General features: G+C 37.1%; 1 protein-coding gene across 4 annotated transcripts in view; it reads left to right on the plus strand.

Moving 5' to 3' along the window:
- The window catches only part of RASAL2 (RAS protein activator like 2), a 392,722-nt gene that overhangs the window by 204,929 nt on the left and 164,779 nt on the right, over positions 1–23,014 (plus strand). For all 4 annotated transcript variants that reach the window (XM_043923124.1, XM_043923125.1, XM_043923121.1 and 1 more), the window contains exon 3: positions 12,485–12,611. In XM_043923124.1, the coding sequence (XP_043779059.1) occupies positions 12,485–12,611 (127 nt within the window). The remainder of the gene's footprint in view (positions 1–12,484; positions 12,612–23,014) is intronic.

A 23,014-nucleotide genomic window follows, 5' to 3' on the forward strand; every position in this document is an offset into this window, starting at 1 on the left:
CTAAGGGAGTATACAGAGGTATGGCAGCAAAAGGGACGCACCAGACGGTGATAAATTACACATTAAAGCAGTTATCACCCTGGACCTTCAGGGCAAGGGAAAGGAACAGTTTTTCTGGAACCCGGAGAACTGTAGTTGCACAAGAGGGCCAATGACAGTAGCTATGGCTATACACAAGAAAACACAACCTCTACCAAAACAAAAATGGCCAGCAGGGAGGAAGCACTGGAGAACAAACATGCCTGCTTTCTTTTCCTGCTTTCTGATTTCTTGCCAGAGTTACCTACCGGCCAAACCTAACTTAAAGCCAAAGGAAAAGATTGCTTTTGATGTGTTCCAGAAATCTGTTTCCTAAAGCACAGCAAGAGAGAGAAAGGCAAAGAATAGATCTGGAGAAACAGAATGTACCAAGTCCAGGCATTGAGTTCTAGGTAAATTTTATGTGCTTCTAAGTAAAAAAACCCTTGAACTTATGTATATTCCATTATTACTTTACTCCTCAAACAGTTACAGTGTGCAAATTCTCCCACATCCAATAATTCATTTGCCTCTTGGTGATTTATCAGATGGTTGACTTGTTAGGACCAGAAAACCATCTTGCTTCCAACCTCCACAGCGTAAAAAAATGATGAGTATAATCTTTACAAAGAAGAGGGATAATGGGGAGGAAAAGAGAAGAAGGGATCTCATTCAATGAAGGAGAAAGATTAATTGCCAAAAACATATATAAATAACTAGAAAGCCGTTAAGTAGAGTGTTAATTCCATAAGTCATCCCTCCGGAAAAGTGAATTCAGTTGAAGCAAAGCACAAAAAATAAATTTTTCAATTCTTATCTGTGGATCCCTATACCCTTTTCTCGTCTCTTTCTCCTCCCCCTCTGTACCTTTTCTTTCCCATCTCTTCTCCTACTCAGCATTCTTTAACATTGTAAAGGCAAGGTCATACCAATAAAGCAATTTCGATTTTCATCTTTTCATAGGCGGTACTTACTTGCAAGGGCCTAGCTAATGTGCCCTCTATGAACTTGGTTATTCTTTTTCTCTAGTCTTTGGAAAATGTCCCTTACTTGTGTTACCATTTCCCTACCTGTGACCCTTTTCCAGTATTGTAATATAATTAAATTTGATTTTATTAAAATAATTCAATAAAGGTCAGCCCTTTCTGGAACAGAATAGTACATGTTGTTTTATTTCTATTAAGTAGCTACATAATAAAAATTGGTAGGGTACATATTAGTATAGAATATTTCTAATTATCGAATCTGAATAAACAGATAATTCAGAATGCCCATTTAAATCAGTCAACTCTGTCAGCAGCCTTTTATCAGAGCTATTAGTATGGAGTGATATGCACGTATCATTTACCATCTTTTTGGCCTTACCTACTTCAGTTTAGTACTGGAAGGAACCAAATAGCCTAAAGATACATAGCACAAGGTCAGGAGCATACCTTATAGAGAACCATGATGTAACCCATGGATTAAATATTGCTAATCAATTGAGTAATCCAGGCTTGGACCCCCTTTAGTCCCATAGAATAGCTGTCCATGAGGAATGATGATTTCTAAAATGATTTCTTACATACTTGATCCCTTTTTAAAAAAAATTTGCTTATTTTTAATTGAAGGATAATTGTGCTATGGTATTGTTTTGGTTTCTACCAAACATCAACATGCTAGCCATCAAGAGTAGCCCTAGCTATCTGGGGAACCCTTGTCTGCTACTCACCACGTGACTCTGTAAATCCCCTTTTCTGTCTCTGCCTTCCCCTCATCCTTTCCCACCTCTTGAAACTCTGCAACTCATAGTCCCTCATTAGTCAAATCAGCTCTTTCTTTCACCCCTTCTCTGAAGGAGTTCCTTGATTCTAGATCTCCTGAGAACCTGTAGCTTTCTGAGGACACTGCCTTGTATGACGTCCTGTCAAGTGACGGCCGTTTTCCTCTCATGGCCTTCATACCGTGCTGCCTGTGGTAGGCATCCTTCACCTTTCATGGCTGCCTCCTGTCTGTTCACCCCCTGTTCCCCTATAAAGTCTGAACTCTGAGTCATCTTCTAGCCCCACCCCACACCGTCATTTCTCCTCATTTCTTATTGATTTTAGCTCCTGACTCATCATCATTATCTCCAGCACTACTCCTGCCTTCACTTGTGAGGATTCCAGTGTCTGCAGAGATGATCCCTTCAACACACCGGCTCTAAGTTTCCCAAACTCCTCCCCTCCAAGAATCTTTTTGCCTCATTGCTACAGCTTCTTCACATTCTCAATTGTTCGTGTCTTACTATTTGACCATCACCTGCGATCTTTCTAACTCATCCTTTTTGCCAACAATTTTTCAATCCTTTTGGGACCTATGGGCCATTGATCTTGTCACTTTTCTGCCTCTCACACCTCTGTTACCCTCTCTTCCCTCTTCATCCAGCTTGAATTCCATGATCACTTATTTTAATCTTTGCATACTATTTCCTTGCTGCCCCCGCCCCCTTTTGCATCATCTCATATTCACTTGGCAGTGTGATAGGTCAGTTAAATCCTGCTGCTCATCTATCCTGCTCTGCTTCCACGCAGCATAATATGTCTGGAGAGAATCACTCCACCACACTGACAGTCTTTAACTAATGGCTGCAAACCTCATGTGAGCCTCTAATGCTCCTTGGCAATCACGAAACATTTCCTAGTCTAATTACTGTCCAACTCTCCTGGACTTGTCCTTCTCAATCTATGCGTGGTGAGGGACCAATTTTTTCTCTACCTCATCTTGAATAAAAAAACACAATAATATGAATTGTGAAGCAAAATGAAATTTTAAAAAGACAAAAGTCTAAGTCCAAATTTTTTATTAGATTTAACAAAAAAATGAAATTGCAGTTCAATAATAGTCATAATAAGCAGAAATAGAATTACAAAAATTGTACATGTTTATGGAGAGCGTGCTGTAAAATGAGATGATTCTACTGGTAACATAAAGCACACTTCTTAATTTCTATGTTGTTAAATTGTTTAAACAAACAACTTGTACAACCAAACAACAGTACAGGACCTTGGACTATACTTTGAGTAGCACAATCCAGAATGATTTCTGAGATGGTTTTTTTACATTTCCTCATATATTCTGACTCCTTCTCTATGTTTCTCTATTACCCTCACTTATAGCTGTTATTTTGCTGCTTATTTCATTAAGAAAATTCAGGCACTCAAGAGAACTCTGTTACTATGTCTACACATCCACCAGCAACTATTTCCTTATACATTGATTTCCCTCTTTCCAGTGTGGTTGGATTGCCCAGGGTCCAGCTGTCAGCCCCTCCCTGTGCCCATTCTTGTCTATTCAAGAAGATTTCACTGGCAGTTCTCCCTTATTTCTTTTACATCTTCAACTCTTTGCTCTCTGCTAGATTGTTCCCATCAGCATGCTATTATTTCTCCCATCTTAAAAGAAAAAAATAAGCCTGCTAATCTCACTTCTGTCTCCACTTACCGTCCCTTTCTCTGCTTCTCTTCATGCAAAAACTTTTAAAAACTTCTAGCCGCTTTGTTTCTAATTCTTCTCTTCCCATTCTCTCTTAAACCTACTTCATTCACACTCTGACCTTCGCCGCTTTGTGAAAATTGTGCTTGTTTAGCTCACTGGTGACCTCCACATTGCTAAATTCAGTGGTGACCTCCACAAGTGCTAAATTCACTTCTCACTTCTTGTCTTACGTAATCTTTAAGTTAGTGGCATTTAATGCAGTTGATCACCCATTCCTTGTCTTATTAGACCACCTTCTTCACGTTGCTTTCCATGACACTGTGCTCCCTTAGTTTGCTCCCTGTCTCTCTGGCAGTTCCTTCTGGGTCATCTTTGGAGATTTCTCTCCTGCTCTCCAGATCTCAACAAGAGAGTGCTATGGAATTCAGTCCATGAACTTCACTTCTTTAGGAATCTCATCCAATCTTATAACTTCAAATAACCCTCTAAAGCTGATGATCTTAATTGTATGTCTTAAGTCAACACAACTCTTTTCTTGACTCATGTATCAACCTGCCCATTATACACCTTTACTTGGATATGACTTTGTCCGTGTTTTAAGCACATCAGGCATGTTCCTACCTTGAGACCTTAGCCTTGACTTTTCTGTCAGATATTTGCATGACTTACTTTCTCACCTTCTCCAACTCTTTGCTTGTATATCACTTGCTCGGTATGGCTACTCTGACCAAATTAGTTAAAATTACAACCCCTCCCTGTATCTCCATTCAGAAATTCTGATCTAGTTACCTGAATCTTATTTTTTTCCCCTGTACTATTTACCACCTTCTAAAATGTTATATAATTTATCATGCTTATTGTCTCTTTTATATAAGCTTTTGAAAACGTTAGTTGCTCAGTCATGTCTGACTCTTTGTGACCCCATGGACTGTAGCCTGCCAGGCTCCTCTGTCCCCGGGATTCTCCAGGCAAGAACATTGAAGTGGGTTGCCCTTTCATAAGGCAGGGGTTTTGTCTGTTTTGTTCAGTATGGCACCCCTCAGTGCTTAGAACAGTTCCTGACACATAGGTAAATTCTCAACAAATATTAGTTGAATGAATTTTGAAAAATCCAAATTATAAACTTTTAATTCCTGAATATCCATTTTTTAAAATTTAAGTTTGCAAGGAGCCGAACTTTCTGTCTTTTCTTTTTTATGTGATAAATCTTCTCTCAACAATGGGTGTAATAACATATTTTTCTTTCTAAGACTGGATAATAAAAGAGGAAAAAAATCCATAAGATGCTTTTCTGTTGTTGAATGTGGAATTCCATCTTTATTTATTGAGCACCTATTATGTTGCAGTATTGTGGTTGCAAAAATGCAGTTTTGTTAGGAACACATTCAGGTAAATTAAAAGTTAAAACCCATTTGAAACTAGGATAGCTGGCAAGAGGTGAAGAACAAAGTTCTTTAAAGGCCATGCTAAGGAATTTAGACTTTATTCTGGAAATGATTTGGATCATGGAAAGGTATTTAACAGGGCAATGACATCACATTTGCTTCTTAGAAAAGGAACTCTGTTGATCATGTTGAAAATTGAGTGAAAGGGATTGGAAGGAAATAGATGAGTTATGTTACTGCAATAGACCAGGTAAGGGGTGACAAGTTTACAGAAACAGTTTAATGTCTTGAGACAGGTGTGTTCTACCATTATTAAGTAGGAAAAACTGGATTAAGTCTCTAGGATAAGAAAATGTTAAGGCATAGTTTTACCTGCTGCTTGAATTTTATTTAACATTCTGTTAATTTCACGGTAAGAAAAGATTAGAAATCTCTCTCTTTTTTTTTTTTTTTTTAGTGGAAGAACCCGAATACACTGTCACTCTTAAATTCCACCCACACGATCATGAGGAATATAACTCTTATCCTTGGAGTTTTGTGTTGAACAATTCACAATTCCTTGAAACAAGGAGTTTAAAGAATTTCCTGCCAAAATTATCCTAAAAAGCTGTTTTAAACCTTAATCAACTAACTGATCATGGGGGTGTTTATCGCTGTGTTAATAAGATCAAGTAAGAGGGTTCTGTAAGGGTTTAAACCGAATCCTTAGCCAGACACTGTTGGAATGTGGGAGGATTATATTAGTCTAGTATCACTCATGTATTCAGTGTGTGGGATCTCTTAATGCTCTCTGTTAACTCTGCATGTTTCCTGTCAGCAGTGGAAACAGGATGGGGAGGGATGTACTGGGAAGCGTGCTGAATACACCAAGTTACCCAATTGGAAAGGTAGTAGAAGGATAGACCTAGGCAGAATGCTGAGAGAGAAGTCTGCCAGGAATATCACCTTGAGAAATGATTCACTGATTCAGTAAATTGCTTCATGCAAATTGTGCCAAACAGACATTGCTTATGTGTTATGAAATATACTTCCCTGCCTGGATGCCAGGATAGGCCCCAGCTGGCTTGGCACCAGCATGGTTCAAAGAGGACGTAGGAGGCCGTTTGAATTCCATTTTGCTTGCAAGAGATAAGACCAAGTAAACTAGAGATTAAGGAGCTGAGGGAAATGGTAGAGAAGACAATCATGACCCCACCCCCACCCCCCGGAGTGCAACCAATACAAAAGTACAAAAGAAAGCTTAATTTCTGAGTTTCTTTCTTTTGGCAGTAACAAGCCATTAAGAACGGCTCCTTTTTTCTTCATTCAAACTCTGCTTTCTATATCTGGAATTTTAAAAGCTGGGATGCTAGTGTAAAGGCTTCAAAGTAGTAATAATGCAATTTCAAAATATTTTAAAAATATTTTTCTTCCTTTCAGAAAGCAGTATTTACACTCAGATATATTGATGAAAATAGCAGTTAGGCTTTGTGCAAATAACTAAAATCAAGTGTTATTTATCTTGGAGTAAACTACCCATGGCATATTTCGTTCAGAGCTGCTTTTATTTATTATGTTATTCAGGAGATACATAATGTGCCCCTGTATGTGAATTCACTGTTCAGAGTTACAGAGAATAAGACACAATCCTTCCCTTCTCCCTAGTACCAAATTTAGTTGTGGGAATAGAATAAATAATTTTAAAATGGCATTTGATAAATAGCACACGTAAACTGGATAGAATAAAAGAAAAAAATCTATTTATTCTAAAGGACTATAGTCTGTTGTCATTAAGATGCTGCTGGCAATGGCCAATTACCAAAGGAAGCTTAAACGAAGGGGGTCAGAGTTATGTGTTATGAATATTAATCTGTGGGATGTATTGGAAGAGGGAAAGATAGGAAGGAGACAGACCAATTAAGAGACCACTATTCCTCTGATCTAAAATCTTGAATGGTTTCCCAGTGCTTCCTGAATTATGCATGGCCTGGTATTAAAGCCCTCCCGTGTGGTTATAATATATTTTGGTATTCTCTCCCACTTCTCCGCCTTAAGAGGCTCTAGCTAAACTGACACCAGGTTCCAAAATTAAAAAAAAAAATAGTATGTTTACCAACTTCTTGGCTGATGTTGTATTTTTCGTTTGCCTAAAATGGCCCCCATGTCTACCTATCAAATATTCATTTATTCATTTGTGAGTCGTAACTATTTTAAGGTTTGCGAATCGACTGGTGAGTAAAGCTGTTAACTTATGTGGAATCAGTTGCACCGATGAATAATTATGATCCCATGTATAAGTATAGTGGCAGAGAAAGATCTGTTATTGGAGAAATCTCAGGAGATGTGCCCTAACCTGCCCTTAGGGGATTGATAGAAGGGAAGGTTCCTGAAGAGGCAATGCCTGTCCTAGGTCTCAGGGTGGATCAGAGTTGACCTGGCATGTATGGAATAGAGAAGAAACTGAGAAAAAAATCTTTCAGACTGAGAGAACAAACTCAGCAAAGGCACTGAACTACAACATAGGGAATATGTTAGGGAAACGCAAGCAAACTGGTGTTCCTAGAATGTAAAGTGCGAAGCTGGATACCCAAACAGTGGCCAGATTGTGGAAAACCTGGTATACTATATCAGGAACCTTGTACTTACTCTGTAAGATAGTAGTTTTAAGACACTTTTAGCAGAACAATCCTTCCTTTGTAGAAAAGCTTACATAGAAGCCCTGTACAGCGGGTAAACTCCAGATTAGAGTGTGGTTGAAGCCGAGATGCGAAGAACTGACTCATTTGAAAAGACCCTGATGCTGGGAAAGATTGAGGGCAGGAGGAGAAGGGGATGACAGAGGATGAGATGGTTGGATGGCATCACCAACTCAATGGACATGAGTTTGGGTAAACTCCGGGAGTTGGTGATGGACAGGGAGGCCTGGAGTGCTGCAGTCCATGGGGTCGCAAAGAGTTGGACACGACTGAGCAACTGAACTGGACTGAAGCAGTTCACATCCACATGTGAGCATACGACCTCTTCTTTGAAAACCACTGCAAAGGAGAGCAACTGAAGGCCGTTAAGCCTCAGAATGACATGGTTATGATTGCATTTTTGAAATTCTCTGTTAACCCACATTCAGGACAGATTTAAGGGACAGAATATCACCAACAAAGAGACCATATTAGTAGTTTGGATAAGAGAGAATCGGAGGCTTTTGGCACCAGCTTTGATGGAGTAATCGGTACAAGACTAGCCCTCCCATTGCAAACAATACAAGACTGGACTAAGAAATACACATAACAGCTATTATTTTTCAAACATTGGACAATAGGCAGCCAAAGACAGTGGTGGTCACCACTCTCCTTGAAGAAAAAGAAATTTCAGAAGATGCACAATATAAGCCAAGAGAGGTTGAAAAAAAGATAAAAATTTCTCTCATGTTATAGAACCTGAAAGATACCCAATTTTTAGGGTAATTCAGTATATAAGTAAATGTGAACTAGTAAGCTAAATTAGGACAATCGGAACGGAAAAAATTGTTTTTTAAAACTGTCTTTTTAAAAACTAATTTTCTTTGGCTGTATGGCTGAGATTTGTAAAACTCTTGCTTAGTTCATTTGAAGATACCTGAAATATTATACCTCAACTTTTAAGAAGCAGGTCAATATCTTTAAAAGGATAATTTATGTAAGAAGCAAATCAATGGTGTTGTAAAAGGAAATGATTCTTTTTTTTTTTCTCTAGTCTTTTTTTTTTTTTTTTACAATTCTCTTTTTTTTAAATTTTATTTATTAGTTGGAGGCTAATTACTTCACAACATTCCAGTGGGTTCTGTCATACACTGATATGAATCAGCCATAGATTTACACGTATTCCCCATCCCGATCCCCCCTCCCACCTCCCTCTCCATCCGATTCCTCTGGGTCTTCCCAGTGCACCAGGCCCGAACACTTGTCTCATGCATCCCACCTGGGCTGGTGATCTGTTTCACCATAGATAGTATACATGCTGTTCTTTTGAAATATCCCACCCTCACCTTCTCCCACAGAGTTCAAAAGTCTGTTCTGTATTTCTGTGTCTCTTTTTCTGTTTTGCACATAGGGTTATCATTACCATCTTTCTAAATTCCATATATATGTGTTAGTATGCTGTAATGTTCTTTATCTTTCTGGCTTACTTCACTCTGTATAAGGGGCTCCAGTTTCATCCATCTCATTAGGACTGATTCAAATGAATTCTTTTTAACGGCTGAGTAATATTCCATGGTGTATATGTACCACAGCTTCCTTATCCATTCGTCTGCTGATGGGCATCTAGGTTGCTTCCATGTCCTGGCTATTATAAACAGTGCTGCGATGAACATTGGGGTGCACGTGTCTCTTTCAGATCTGGTTTCCTCAGTGTGTATGCCCAGAAGTGGGATTGCTGGGTCATATGGAAGTTCTATTTCCAGTTTTTTAAGAAATCTCCACACTGTTCTCCATAGCGGCTGTACTAGTTTGCATTCCCACCAACAGTGTAAGAGGGTTCCCTTTTCTCCACAGCCTCTCCAGCATTTATTGCTTGTAGACTTTTGGATAGCAGCCATCCTGACTGGCGTGTAATGGTACCTCATTGTGGTTTTGATTTGCATTTCTCTAATAATGAGTGATATTGAGCATCTTTTCATGTGTTTGTTAGCCATCTGTATGTCTTCTTTGGAGAGATGTCTGTTTAGTTCTTTGGCCCATTTTTTGATTGGGTCATTTATTTTTCTGGAATTGAGCTTCAGGAGTTGCTTGTATATTTTTGAGATTAATCCTTTGTCTGTTTCTTCATTTGCTATTATTTTCTCCCAATCTGAGGGCTGTCTTTTCACCTTACTTATAGTTTCCTTTGTAGTGCAAAAGCTTTTAAGTTTCATTAGGTCCCATTTGTTTAGTTTTGCTTTTATTTCCAATATTCTGGGAGGTGGGAAATGATTCTTAAGAAACACATTTAGAATAAAAGTAAACACTATTCTCCCTCATATTGAGTCAGAAATGTCCTAAACTTAAGAGCAATGCTGTGAATAAAATCATTGATCATATTTTAAGTTTCAACTGTGGAAAAAGAAAAGTCTGCATTGAAACTTTGAGAATATAATTGTGAGTGACATTTAGGCCCAAATAAGATGCTTAATATATTTTATTTATTCTCTTTTTAGATATGATACAGATAAAGTATGTGATAATAGAAACCATGTCTTTCTTTTTCCTTTGCCTTTATGAATTTCCACAGAAAAGATTATAGGTCATTCCCTCCTAAAATATAAAAAATAACTCCTTTTTTTCTCTGTGGCTTAGGTCTTCATTAATTCAGATAATAGGCTTTTTGGGGGAACTATTGCAAAAATAGTTATGTTTATTTAGGTTCATCTGTTTGTTCAAAGATCCAAACTACTTTCCCCCCCCCCCCCCCAAATTTACCTCCATTCTGTCCTAAGGCAGGTAGAGGACACATTTTTACCTTCCCTACTAGGAGGGGGTTATTTAACCTCTGGGTGCTACTCTTTTAATTATTTAAGTAGAGATCATTTCCATCCTGAAAGGGGCAGATGACTTAGATTACTGTTCATAAAGTTTTCTATTACAGAGCTTTTGGAAGAGTTAATGTCTTTACTGATGCTATTATTTGATATCCCCTTATGTTTTAGAATTTTACTTTTCTTAATTCCACTAGCAGTAACTATAGTTATGGCAGTGAGGAAACAGGGAATTTTTAGTCTTATAATAGTGTGAAAATTTTCAGTCCTTATGAAGACATGAGAATTTTGCTCTTCAGACTCTCAGTAATGCAGAGAAAACTTCCTTTGGTATCTCCCCTTGACCCAGTCATAGGACTTGAATTACTGAGGCAAAGCAGGAAGCAGATACACTTAAGCTCGTATCTGTCCCAGTTTTGCTGGATCAATTGATGTGCCCATAGTAATCACCTGGAGAAATAAATTATTCATCATCTGTAAAAAGGGGATAATAATAATAGCTCCCTCATAATGTCACACATGTAAATTCGTTAGCCTTGTGCATGGTAGGAACCTAGTGCTAGTCATTATTGAAATTTGTTTAAAAATGTCTATATTGGAGCCATATCAGAGACTGTGATTAACTGTTGCCAAATTGGTTGCCTGCACCCACACTGGGGTCCTAATCTAGGCCAAGGGGTCTTGGTCGAGGAGGTTCTTTTTCCCACTCAGATTCACACAACCAATAATAGCGAAACTGGTGCTGAGAATAGAATGGCACATGGTTTATTCAGTGACCAAAGAAATAGAGACTTGTGGGAATGTAGTTCGCAAATCAACTTCTCAACCTCATTTAGGTGGAGACACCGTTTCTGTCGAAGGGTTGAGGTAAAAAGGACAGAATTGAGTAAAGAGAAGGAAGACTGTTCATGAGATACCTGAGAACAAGGGTGTGGTTTGTACACAGAACTGAGGCAGTACCCCTTTTCAGTCCTTGTATGGACTTTTCCAGTTGTCACGGCAATTGCCAATTGTCATGGCGCTCGTGGGTGTGTCGTTTAGCATGCTAATACATCAACAGTGAACGTATAATGAAGATCAAGGTCCCCTGGAGATCAGGTCTTCTGCCGGCTTGGGCCTAGCTGGCCCAAGCCAGTTCTTGTTTTTCTCTCTGTAACTTCCTCTTTTTGTAATTGAGCCTGAAACTCAGATAAGGGCAGTTAGTGTCCATTTGAGTGAGGGGCGGGGGCATGATTCTGAGGCCTTGGTACCATAATTCCTGACATAGTTTGCCAAACTATTTAAGATATTATGAACACTATTCTTAACTCCGATAGAGGTTACTAATAAAGTCTCACTGAGAAAAGTTTTTGCCCTTCTCCCAAAGTAAGATGCCTTGGTTTTTTACAATTACCAAAACTGGGGGAAGAAAAAGGAACTTAGAGCCATCACATTACTTCACAATGATGACCGGTGTGTAAATTAGAAAATAGTTAATGGCATGACATCGTTTATACCATTTGTCGTTCTCATTCCAAGTGTACAACCAGAAAGAAAAATTACGCGAGGAAAAAAAATATTTTTTTAGTATTTCAAAAACTAGTCTCACTTGTGGAAAAAATATGCCATTTTATGCGAGTGTCTGTATGTTTTGACTGAAAACGTCTATAGGTAGTATTGTATTAACTATCTCTAAGTGCTTACTTCTAAAATTGGAGAAAATTTGGGTGATTTTACTACTTTCATCTAACAAAACCTTCTTTTATGAGAATTTTGGAGCAAAATCTTTCTGGTTGGCTGTATTTCCATTACCTTACTGAACGCTGGACAGAATTGGAACTCCTGCGCTGGTTTCTGATGTGAAAGAATCTTAACTTCTGTGGGTGTCTTGTTTTGTGTTCCAAGCTCCCCAAGCAGATACACACCTGGATGTGATTTGTACATACTTCATGAAAGCTCATTTACATACTCACCTTTCCAGATCTTTCAGTTTTCTTTTTTAAAGAAAAGCTTCCTGAAAGGGGTTAGTAGTACTTTAACCATTGTGTCGACTTTATTTCTCCATTTCTTCTGTCTTGCTCTGATGATTGCACACTCCTATCTTCATCACCTGAAAATGTTATTCGGTCAGAAGGTACCCATGTCACAATTAAGCTTCATCTCTTTTTTGGTTTACTAGATACCTGTGGAGGGAGGACAAGAGCAGCAGACAGATTCCACCAAAGGGCGATGCCTGCGGAGAACTGTCAGTGTTCCTTCCGAGGGTCAGTTTCCTGAATACCCACCAGAGGGCGCCGCTAAACTGGGTAAGCTACTATGTAAAAGGAAAGAAATTACTAATTTTTGTCCGGTAATTTATGGACTTGTTATTGAGAGTGTTACAATAGAAGAAAACATCCTGCATTTACTGTTAAGTAAGTACTTTAAAATATAGTCAGAGGTCATTAGAAAGTTTTATTCTTTATAACCAAGCGATAAGCAAAGTTGTTATCAGAGATAAAATTTATCTGAGCACTAGTGTGGTTGTGGAAAAATCCTAGGCATGTCGATTGATGTGTTGTTTCTGGTTTTACTGCTTGGCTTTAAATTTTTAAAGAGTGTTAGATGGTCCTGTTGAGGCACTAGGGAGTGACTAGGGAGTCAGTTTTGGCTGAAAACTTAGTATTGAATGGCTTGTGTCCTGTGCACATAACTACTGGTGTTGTCTTGCATAGTGTAAGGTCGGATTAGGCTAATTCACCTGAGCCAATTTTATATGGCCTGTATAAGTTATTTTCAGGCTTGTGTTTAGAGTGGCTGACACAAGGGAGACATCAAAAAAACCCCACTTGAGTTGTTACATACTAAAGGAATTAATGTCAGTATCAAAGCAGTTCTTTCTCTGTTTCTTACCAAATGAATCTCTTTGGCCTTTGCATACTTACCAATGGATATTTAGATAATTAAAATAGTCAGGTAATTTTAAGGGAATATGAATAATATTAAATGAAATAATGAAAGAATTTGAAACATAGGTGTTGTTTTGGTGTTTTTACATTGTAGCAGTAGTATTTGTTTAGTGCACCTAGACATTTAGTCATAGATACTTTGTAGGTAGGTGAAACAATCATTTATTGTCTCTTTTTTTGTTAGTATGGATAATTCTATGATTTTGTTGTATTTTTTAAAATTAAGTTTTTTTGTTTGTTTTTGCCTTTTTCTTCATATCTTTTCATTTTCTAAATGGAACTTTGTCAGAATTTGAATCCTTTAGTTCCCTTTTTATCCTGTGACATTTGTTGCTTTCCTAGACATTAGTCAGGTTAGCAAACACTTCTTCAAGGGGTCATACTTGGAAGAATCAAATTTTCCTCTGATCCTATTTCCATTTTACTTCTTTAATATGTGTTGAAACCAGTTTAGGTGTGGGCTTAAGTTATATTACAAACCTGTCTGGGTGTGACCATTTTATAGCCTGTTTGCATTTCACGTATAAGTTTTGTGTGAACTGGACTAGCTCAGAGTTGCCTTCTTTCAACTCCTCTGCTGTCATTATTTGTAATGTTATGTTGATGACTCTTTGTCACCTTGTCCAGGATTCTCTGACTATTCATGCTTTGATCCACAAAAATCAGTTGATTTTCAGGAAGTGCAATCATAGTCTGAGTGATTATTGTGATTTTATAGAAAGGAAATGTATAGTACATTGTTAAATTTATCACCAACATTCCAGGTACAGGTCCCAAAGACAAACTAAGATGAAGTGACTAAGATGTGTAGTCCAGAGCTAGTCTTCTACCTTCTGTTCTTGAAAACAGATTTGGTTCATGCTTGTCCATCATCTTTTTTGGAGTGGACTTCCTAAATTTAGCACTGGGAGTTATCACTCGTAAATTTTAGAGAGGAAAAGATTCTTTTAGAGCCTTTCTTCCTTACATGCCAATCTAATGTTGAATTAGATAATTATTCTGTTGTTCTATTTTTATTTCTCAGTGATTTGTCTTGAGGCAGAATTTCCCACTATCAAATATTTAATTGAGTAACTGCGCTCTCTCTCTCTCTCTATATATATATATATATATGTTACACACACACATATATATATATTTTTTATGCCAGTCCCTAAGAATGAAAAGAGGTACAAGATAAGATCTCTGCCTTTAGAAAATTCTTTTAGGAAGATAGATTATTGATGACTCTTCACAGTATATGCTATTATTGTGGTATATTGTGTGTGGCTTGGAGATGTAGTTGGAGATGACAGCATTGAGCTCTTTGGCAAGCAGATCATAAAGGTCTTATAGGTAATTGTGGGAGCTTTGGCTTTTACTCTGGGAGGGGGAAGCTGTAGACTTCTATACTGAGACTAGGGAAGCAAGGATGGAAGTTTGGAAACCAATTAGTATGCTCCTGCAATAACCTAGAAAAGAGATGAAAGAACTTGGGCCAATGGTAGTAGCAGAAGGGCTGAGAAGTGACCAGATTATATTTGAAGGTATAGCCAACAAGCCAGTTTGCTCATTGAATTGGATGTGGGAAGTGAGAAACAGAAGAGTGAAGAATTTTGGCTAGAGCAGCCAGAAGAATGAAGTTGTCATTTTTTAAGACTGGGAGAAACAAGTTTGAGAGTAGGACTGACTAGGAGCTCAGTTTGGACATCTTAAGTTTGAGGCTCTTGTTAGATACACAAGTAGAAATACGTGAGTCTGGAAATTAAGGAGAAGTGCAGACTGGGGATACAGATCACAAGCTTTTAGCACATAGATGGTGTTTGAAGCCATGAGATTGAATGATATCATCAGGGAAAGGTATTTAGGTAGAAAGGAAAAGTTAAAGACTAAGCTCTGGAACATTCAGAGGTTAGGAAGATGAGGAAACATTAGGAAAGGACAGACCAGAGAAGAAGAATGAAAATACAAGAATTTTGTCTGCAAGTGAGTAAGTCAAGTGTGTCGGGAAGCCCTTCTGTTTTTGCAGGGTTCTTTCCCTTTGCAAGCTCTCTCTTTCTTCCTCTCCAGTAGAGTAACTCCAGGGAGGACAGATCAGTTTTTGCAGATATGAAACCATGGCATGCATTTTGATTTCAGGCGTGAGGCAGTCAGCTATGGAGAATTACCCACTCATGAAAAACATGCACCTTTTATTCTACCTCAGAGAATTTTTAACAGAAAAGAGCTCTATGAATGTAAAGAATCTGTGAAGAACTTTTGTTAGTGGCTACCAATTTACTGTACTTTAGAGATTTAAAACTGCTGAAGAAACTTGAATGTAAAAAAGATGGGAAGGCCTGTATTTCTACCTCTCACTTTGCTTAGCATGAGCAAATGCACAGTTTTGAGGAACCTAATAAATGTCAAGAACTCAGAAGAAGAAAGTGTGTGTGAGGAGGCAGGTGGAGAATAGATAAGCACAGAATGTCCTTCTCACATACTAGTTCCCAGGATCTTGCATTCAGAAGTTTACCCCAGACACATAAAATTTATATTTACCATGGCATTTGACACAATATTTTGATGCAGCAAATTCTTTTCTCTTGAAAGCGAGATATTTTCTTAAGGTGTGTGAACATCTTGCCTAAATTCAGTTCAGTTCAGTCGCTCAGTCGTGTCCGACTCTTTGTGACCCCATGAACCGCAGCACACCAGGCCTCCCTGTCCGTTACCAACTCCCGGAGTCCACCCAAACCCATGTCCATTGAGTTGGTGATGCCATACAACTATCTCATCTTCTGTCATCCCCTTCTCCTGCCCTCAATCTTTCCCAGCATCAGGGTCTTTTCAAATGAGTCAGCTCTTTACATCAGGTGGCCAAAGTATTGGAGTTTGAGCTTCAAACATCAGTCCTTCCAATGAACACCCAGGACTGATCTCCCTTAGGATGGACTGGTTGAATCTCCTTGCATTCCAAGGGACTCTCAAGAGTCTTCTCCAACACCACAGTTCAAAAGCATCAATTCTTCAATGCTCAGCTTTCTTTATAGTCCAGCTCTCACATCCATACATGACAATTGGAAAAACCATAGCCTTGTCTAGATGGACCTTTGTTGACAAAGTGATGTCTCTACTTTTTAATATGCTGTCTAAGTTGATCATAACTTTCCTTCCAAGGAGTAAGCGTCTTTTAATTTCATGACTGCAATCACCATCTGCTGTGATTTTGGAGCCCAGAAAAATAAAGTCAGCCACTGTTTCCACTGTTTCCCCATCTATCTGCCATGAAGTGATGGGACCAGATGCCATGATCTTAGTTTTCTGAATGTTGAGCTTTAAGCCAACATTTTCACTCTCCTCTTTCCCTATCATCAAGAGGCTCTTTAGTTCTTCTTCACTTTCTGCTATAAGGGTGGTGTCATCTGCATATCTGAGATTACTGATATTTCTCCCTGCAATCTCGATTCCAGCTTGTGCTTCATCCAGCCCAGTGTTTCTCATGATATACTCTGCATGTAAGTTAAATAGGCAGGGTGACAATATACAGCTTTGATGTACTCCTTTTCCTATTTGGAACCACTCTGTAGTTCCATGTTCAGTTCTAACTGTTGCTTCCTGACATGCATACAGACTTCTCAGGAGGCAGGTCAGGTGGTCTGGTATTCCTATCTCTTTCAGAATTTTCTACAGTTTATTGTGATCCACATAGTCAAAGGCTTTGGCATAATCAATAAAGCAGAAATAGATGTTTTTCTGGAACTCTCTTGCTTTTTTGACGATTCAGCAGATGTTGGCAATTTGATCTCTGGTTCCTCTGCCTTTTCGAAAACCAGCTTGAACATCTGGAAGTTCATGGTTCACGTATTGCTGAAGCCTGGCTTGGAGAATTTTGAGCATTACTTTACTAGCGTGTGAGATGAGTGCAATTGTGCAATAGTTTGAGCATTCTTTGGCATTGCCTTTCTTTGGGATTGAAATGAAAACTGAACTTTTCCAGTCCTGTGGCCACTGCTGAGTTTTCCAAATTTGCTGGCATATTGAGTGCAGCACTTTCACAGCATCTTCTTTCAGGATTTGAAATAGCTCAACTGGAATTCCATCACCTCTACTAGCTTTGTTCATAGTAATGCTTCCTAAGGCCCACTTGACTTCACATTCCAGGATGTCTGGCTCTAGGTGAGTGATCACACCATCATGATTATCTGGGTCGTGAAGATCTTTTTTGTACAGTTCTGTGTATTCTTGCCACCTCTTCTTAATATCTTCTGCTTCTGTTAGCTCCCTACTATTTCTGTCCTTTATTGAGCCCATCTTTGCATGAAATGTTCCCTTGGTATCTCTAATTTTCTTGAAGAGATCTCTAGTCTTTCCCATTCTATTGTTTTCCTCTATTTCTTTGCATTGATCGCTGAGGAAGGCTTTATCTCATCTCTCCCTGCTATTCTTTGGAACTCTGCATTCAAATGTGAATATCTTTCCTTTTCTCCTTTGCTTTTCACTTCTTTTCTTTTCACAGCTATTTGTAAGGCCTCCTCAAACAGCCATTTTGCTTTTTTGCATTTCTCTTTCTTGGGGGGATAGTCTTGATTCCTGTCTCCTGTACAGTGTCACGAACCTCCATCCATAGTTCATCAGGCAGTCTGTCTATTAGATCTAGTCCTTTAAATCTATTTCTCACTTCCACTTGCCTAAAGTACCCATTTCCAAATTTAGTAGACCAGGAAAAAAACTACCTTCCCCTGGTGACAGTATCCAAATTTTAATTTATTCATCAGAAAAAAAGATTTTTCAAAGCATGCAAAAGCACAATTTGCTGAATTTTCAAAAGGAAATCACTTCTTCAGATGGTAGAGTCTTTGCATAAAAACAATACAGGGAGGTATATAAGTTGACCACATGAAATGGTAAATATTCATTTTCAATGTAAATATAACCTGTATGAATTCAGCTTTTTAAAAAGCCATTGGATACCTTTTAAGAACATTATTAAAATGGGAGAAAGTGAAAGCTGAACTGTAGGCAACATTTTTGTGATGCATAGATATATAGAAGAAAATGTGTACTACTGTGTGTTGTCTGCTTCCTGGCTGGGGGATTGCACAAAGATGAATTGAGAACCTTGTCTGGTCTGGTTGTTGCATTTCTTTGACATTCCAGTAAAGTTAATGCTCTGATGCTCAAGTGGGCAGAGCAAAGTCAGAGCCTGAAATGAGCAAGAATCTTGCTTGTAGGTAACATCAGAAACGTGATCATAAAGCTGGTTTGATTAGAAAGTGCAAACACTCATTACCGCACCTTTTCTCAGTTCTCAAAAATGATATTGACATTGAACCAACATATTTAAAGCCAAATATCTAGTAACTCAAAGATGCAGAGATCTTCATGCCTCTGTTTTATTACATTGTGATAAAATCTTAAAAGTACCACATGATCTTACTTACAAAATCTCTGGATTTTTTAAAGAAACTGTGCTTGTGACATTAAATTTGTTTCATTATCATGGAGTCCTCAAAACCCAGAAATATCTGGTATGTGTACTTAAAAATTACAGTTTCACATAGGATGCCCTTGATACATGTTAGCAAGCATAGGAAAAAAATATCAAAAGTCTTTGAGAGTCAGCGTTAGCTAATGCACAGTTTTCATGTTTGTGTAAATTAAGTTGAACAGAGATCTAAAATAACACCACCAAAAAAGACAGAAACTATCTTGGAAAAACCTTGAGGAAAAACTAACCTTGCACTGATGTTTTCCTGTTTATTGACCCATGTGATAAAAATTTGAGGAAATTTTAAAGAAAATGAATATTAAAAAACAGAATATATTCTCCAAGACATTAGTGAAATTATTGGAAAGGATAACTCATTTAATCAAAATTACAGAGGATATTGATTATTCAGATCTTAGCTTAGACTCTATTAAATTAGCCTGAGATCTGATTTTATGTATAAAATAATGACTATCTTTTTATTCTCAAGACATTCACTATTAGGAGTATCTAGATAACTTATGAAGTATTTTAAAGATTGCTATAATCTTCTAGGTATAGGATGGGAATGATAATACTGAAAAAAAGGGAAAATAAGAGTAACAAAGATTTAATATTGCAAGAAACATATCCTTCCATTTTTCAAATAATAGAATTTAATTTTTTCACTTTAATTTAAAAAATTTTTACTTTATATTGGAGCATAGTTGATTAACAATGTTGTGTTATTATCATGTGTATAGCAAAGTGGTTCATTATACATGTATCCTTTCTTTTTCAAATTCTTTTCCTATTTAGCTTATTACAGAATATTGAGTTGAGTTCCCTATGCTATACTGTAGGTCCTTGTGAGTTATCTATTTTAAATATAGCAGTGTGACCGTGTCAACCCCAGACACCAATCTACGGCTCCCTTTCCCCCTGGTAACCAGAAGTTTGTTCTCTAAGTCTTTGGGTCTGTTTCCCAGATCAAATTTTAAATGTTGATAAATAATATCTGTGTACAGTAGCAGTCAGTATTTAAATTGGATATTAAATTTGTATGTGTAAAATTATTTGTGATTATATATCCTTTGCTGTATAAATGCTTTTTAGTTTAATGGAGTTCCATTTCTTTATTTGCTATTGCTTATTTCACCTAAGGTGACAAGTCCAACAAATACTGCTAAGAGCAGTGTTAAAAAGCATACTGCCCATGTTTTCTTCTACAAGTTTTATGATCTTAGGCCTTACATTTAGGTTTTTAATCCATTTTTAGTTTATTTATGCATATGGTGTGAGAAAGTAGTCCAGTTTGAATCTTGTACATGTTGTTTTCCCAACACCATTTGTTGAAGAGGCTGTCTTTTCCCTATTATATATTTTTGCCTCCTTTTCTTTGGTTAATTGACCATATAAGCTTGAGTTTATTTGTCTTACATTGATTTCTGTGTCTGTTTTTATGCCAGTCCCATGCTATTTTGATTGCTGTAGCTTGTACTACTGTTTGGAATCAGGGAATATGATACCTCTGGTTTTGTTCTTCTTCCTTCTCAATATTGTTTTGACTATTTGAGGGTTTTTTGTGTTTTCATGCAAATTTTTGGATATTTTGTTCTATTTCTGTGAAAAATGTTATTGGTATTTTGATAGAGATTGCACTGAATCTGTAAATTGCTTTGGATAGTATGATCATTTTGGAAATATTAATTCTTTCCATCTGTGAGAATTCCATTTGTTCACATTGTCTTTAATTTCTCTCAGCAATATCTTATAGTTTTCTGACTGCAAGTCTTTTAATCCTTGGTTGGATTAATTCTTCGGTATTTTATTCTTTATGATACAATTGTAAATGGGATTGTTTTCTTAATGTCTCATTCTGATAGTTCTTTGTTAGTGTATAGAAATTCTTCAGATTTCTTATGTTAATTTTGTAGCCTGCAGTTTTACCAAATTCATTTATTAGTTTTGATAGTTTTTTTTTTTTTGGAGGCGTCTTTAGGATTTTGTATATATAGTATCATGCCATCTACAAAGTAACAGTTTTACTTCTTCCTTTCCAGTTCAGATTCCTTTCATTTCTTTTTTTTTTCTTTTCTGCTGTACTTGGACTTTGAGTACTGTATTGAATAAAAGTGACCAGAGTGGGCATCCTTGTCTTGTTACTGATCTTAGAGGAAACTCTTTCAGCTTTTCACTGTTTCATATGATGTTGGCTCTGGGTTTGTCATATATGGTCTTTATTATGTTGAGGTATGTTCCTTTTATACTCAGTTTGTTGAGAGTTTTTATCAAAATGGATGTTGAATTTTGTTGGAAGCTTTTTCTGCATCTGTTGAAATGATCATATGATTTTTATTTTCAATTTGTTAACGTGGTGTATCATGTGCAGGTATTGAACTATCCTTGCTTCCCTGGGATAAATTCCACTTCATCATGGTATATAATCCTTTTATTGTATTGTTGAATTTAGTTTGCTAATATTTGCTGAGGATTTTTTGCATGTTATATTCATCAATGATATTGTTCTGTAATCTTGGTTATTTTATTTATCTTTGGGGGGGGGGTATGTCTGTCTGATTTTGGTATCAGCGCAAGGGTGGCCTCATAGAATGAGTTCAGAAGCATTCCTTTCTCTTCAGTTTTTGGGAATAGTTTAAGAAAGTTATTAACTCTTTAGATATTTGATAACATTCACCTGTGAAACCCTCTGGCCCTGGACATTTGTTTGTTGGGAGCTTTTTTTAAATTACTGATTCAGTTTCCTTCCTGGCAATCAGTCTGTTCATATTTTCTGTTTCTTCCTGATTCAGTTTTGGGGGATTGTATATTTCCAGGAATTTGTTCATTTCTTCCAGGTTGTCCATTTCATTGGTATATAATTATTCATAGTAATCTCATGGTCTTTTGTATTTCTGTGCTGTCAATCATAAGCTCTTTTATTTCTGATTTTATCTATGTGGTCCTTCTTTTTTTATTCATATTCTTTATGAGACTAGCTAAGGGTTTATCAATTTTTATCTTTTCAAAGAACCTCCTCTTAGTTTCACTGATCTTTTCTTTCTTTGTCTCCTTGTATTTCTGTTCTAATCTTTATGATGTCTTTCTTTTATCTTTGAATTTTGCTTGTTCTTTATTTTTCTAGTTCTCTTATGTCTAAGGCTGGATTGTTTATTTGGGATTTTTCTTGTTTCTTGAGGTAGGTTTGTATCACTGTAAACTTCCCTCTTACAATTGCTTCTGCTGTATCCCATAGGTTTTGGATCATTGTGTTTTCATTTTCATTTGTCTCCAGGTATTTTTTTTTTGTTCTCCCTTTGATTTCTTCAATAAATCCATTGGTTGTTTAGTAACATATTGTTTAGCCTCCATATGTTTATAGTTTTTGCAGCTTTTTTTCTTGTAGTTGGTTTTGGATCATTGTGTTTTCATTTTCATTTGTCTCCAGATTTTTTTTTTATTCTCCCTTTGATTTCTTCAATAAATCCATTGGTTGTTTAGTAACATATTGTTTAGCCTCCATATGTTTATAGTTTTTGCAGCTTTTTTTCTTGTAGTTGGTTTTGGATCATTGTGTTTTCATTTTCATTTGTCTCCAGATATTTTTTTTATTCTCCCTTTGATTTCTTCAATAAATCCATTGGTTGTTTAGTAACATATTGTTTAGCCTCCATATGTTTATAGTTTTTGCAGTTTTTTTTCTTGTAGTTGATTTCTAGTCTCATACTGCTGTGTTCAGAAAACATGATTTCAGTCTTCTTAAATATACTAATACTTGTTTTGTGACCTAAGGTGTGATCTATCCCAAAGAATGTTTCATGTACACTTGAAAGGGATGTGTATTCTCCTGCTTCGGGAGGGACTGTTCTTTGTATATTTCTTTTACATTCAAATAGGTTAATGTGCTACTTAAGGCCAACGTTTCTTTATTGATTGTCTAGATGATTTGTTCATGGAGGTAAGTGGTGTATTAAAGCCCCCTTCTGTTATTGTCTTACTGACAACTTTTTCCTTTAATGTTTGCTTTATGCATTTAGGTACTCCTATGTGGGATGCGTCAGTATTTTCATTGTTAACTCTTCTTGTTGGATCGATCCCATTATCATTATGTAATGTCTTGTTGTCTCCTGTCTTTGTTTTAAGGTGTAGTTCTTCTGAATGAAGTATTGCTACCCTGGCTTCCTTTTCAAAGAGCTTAGTGTCACGTTTGGATTCCTTGCCCTCATCATGGAGTGTATTTGCTGTGTATTTTCAGCTTGTCCTTACCTTGCAGTTCATGTGTAACAACCTGTTTGCATGTGATCATTGTACACTGATGCTCTCTTAACTTTGA

Source organism: Cervus elaphus, chromosome 14, assembly GCF_910594005.1.
Source record: "Cervus elaphus chromosome 14, mCerEla1.1, whole genome shotgun sequence".
Lineage (NCBI taxonomy): Eukaryota > Metazoa > Chordata > Mammalia > Artiodactyla > Cervidae > Cervus > Cervus elaphus.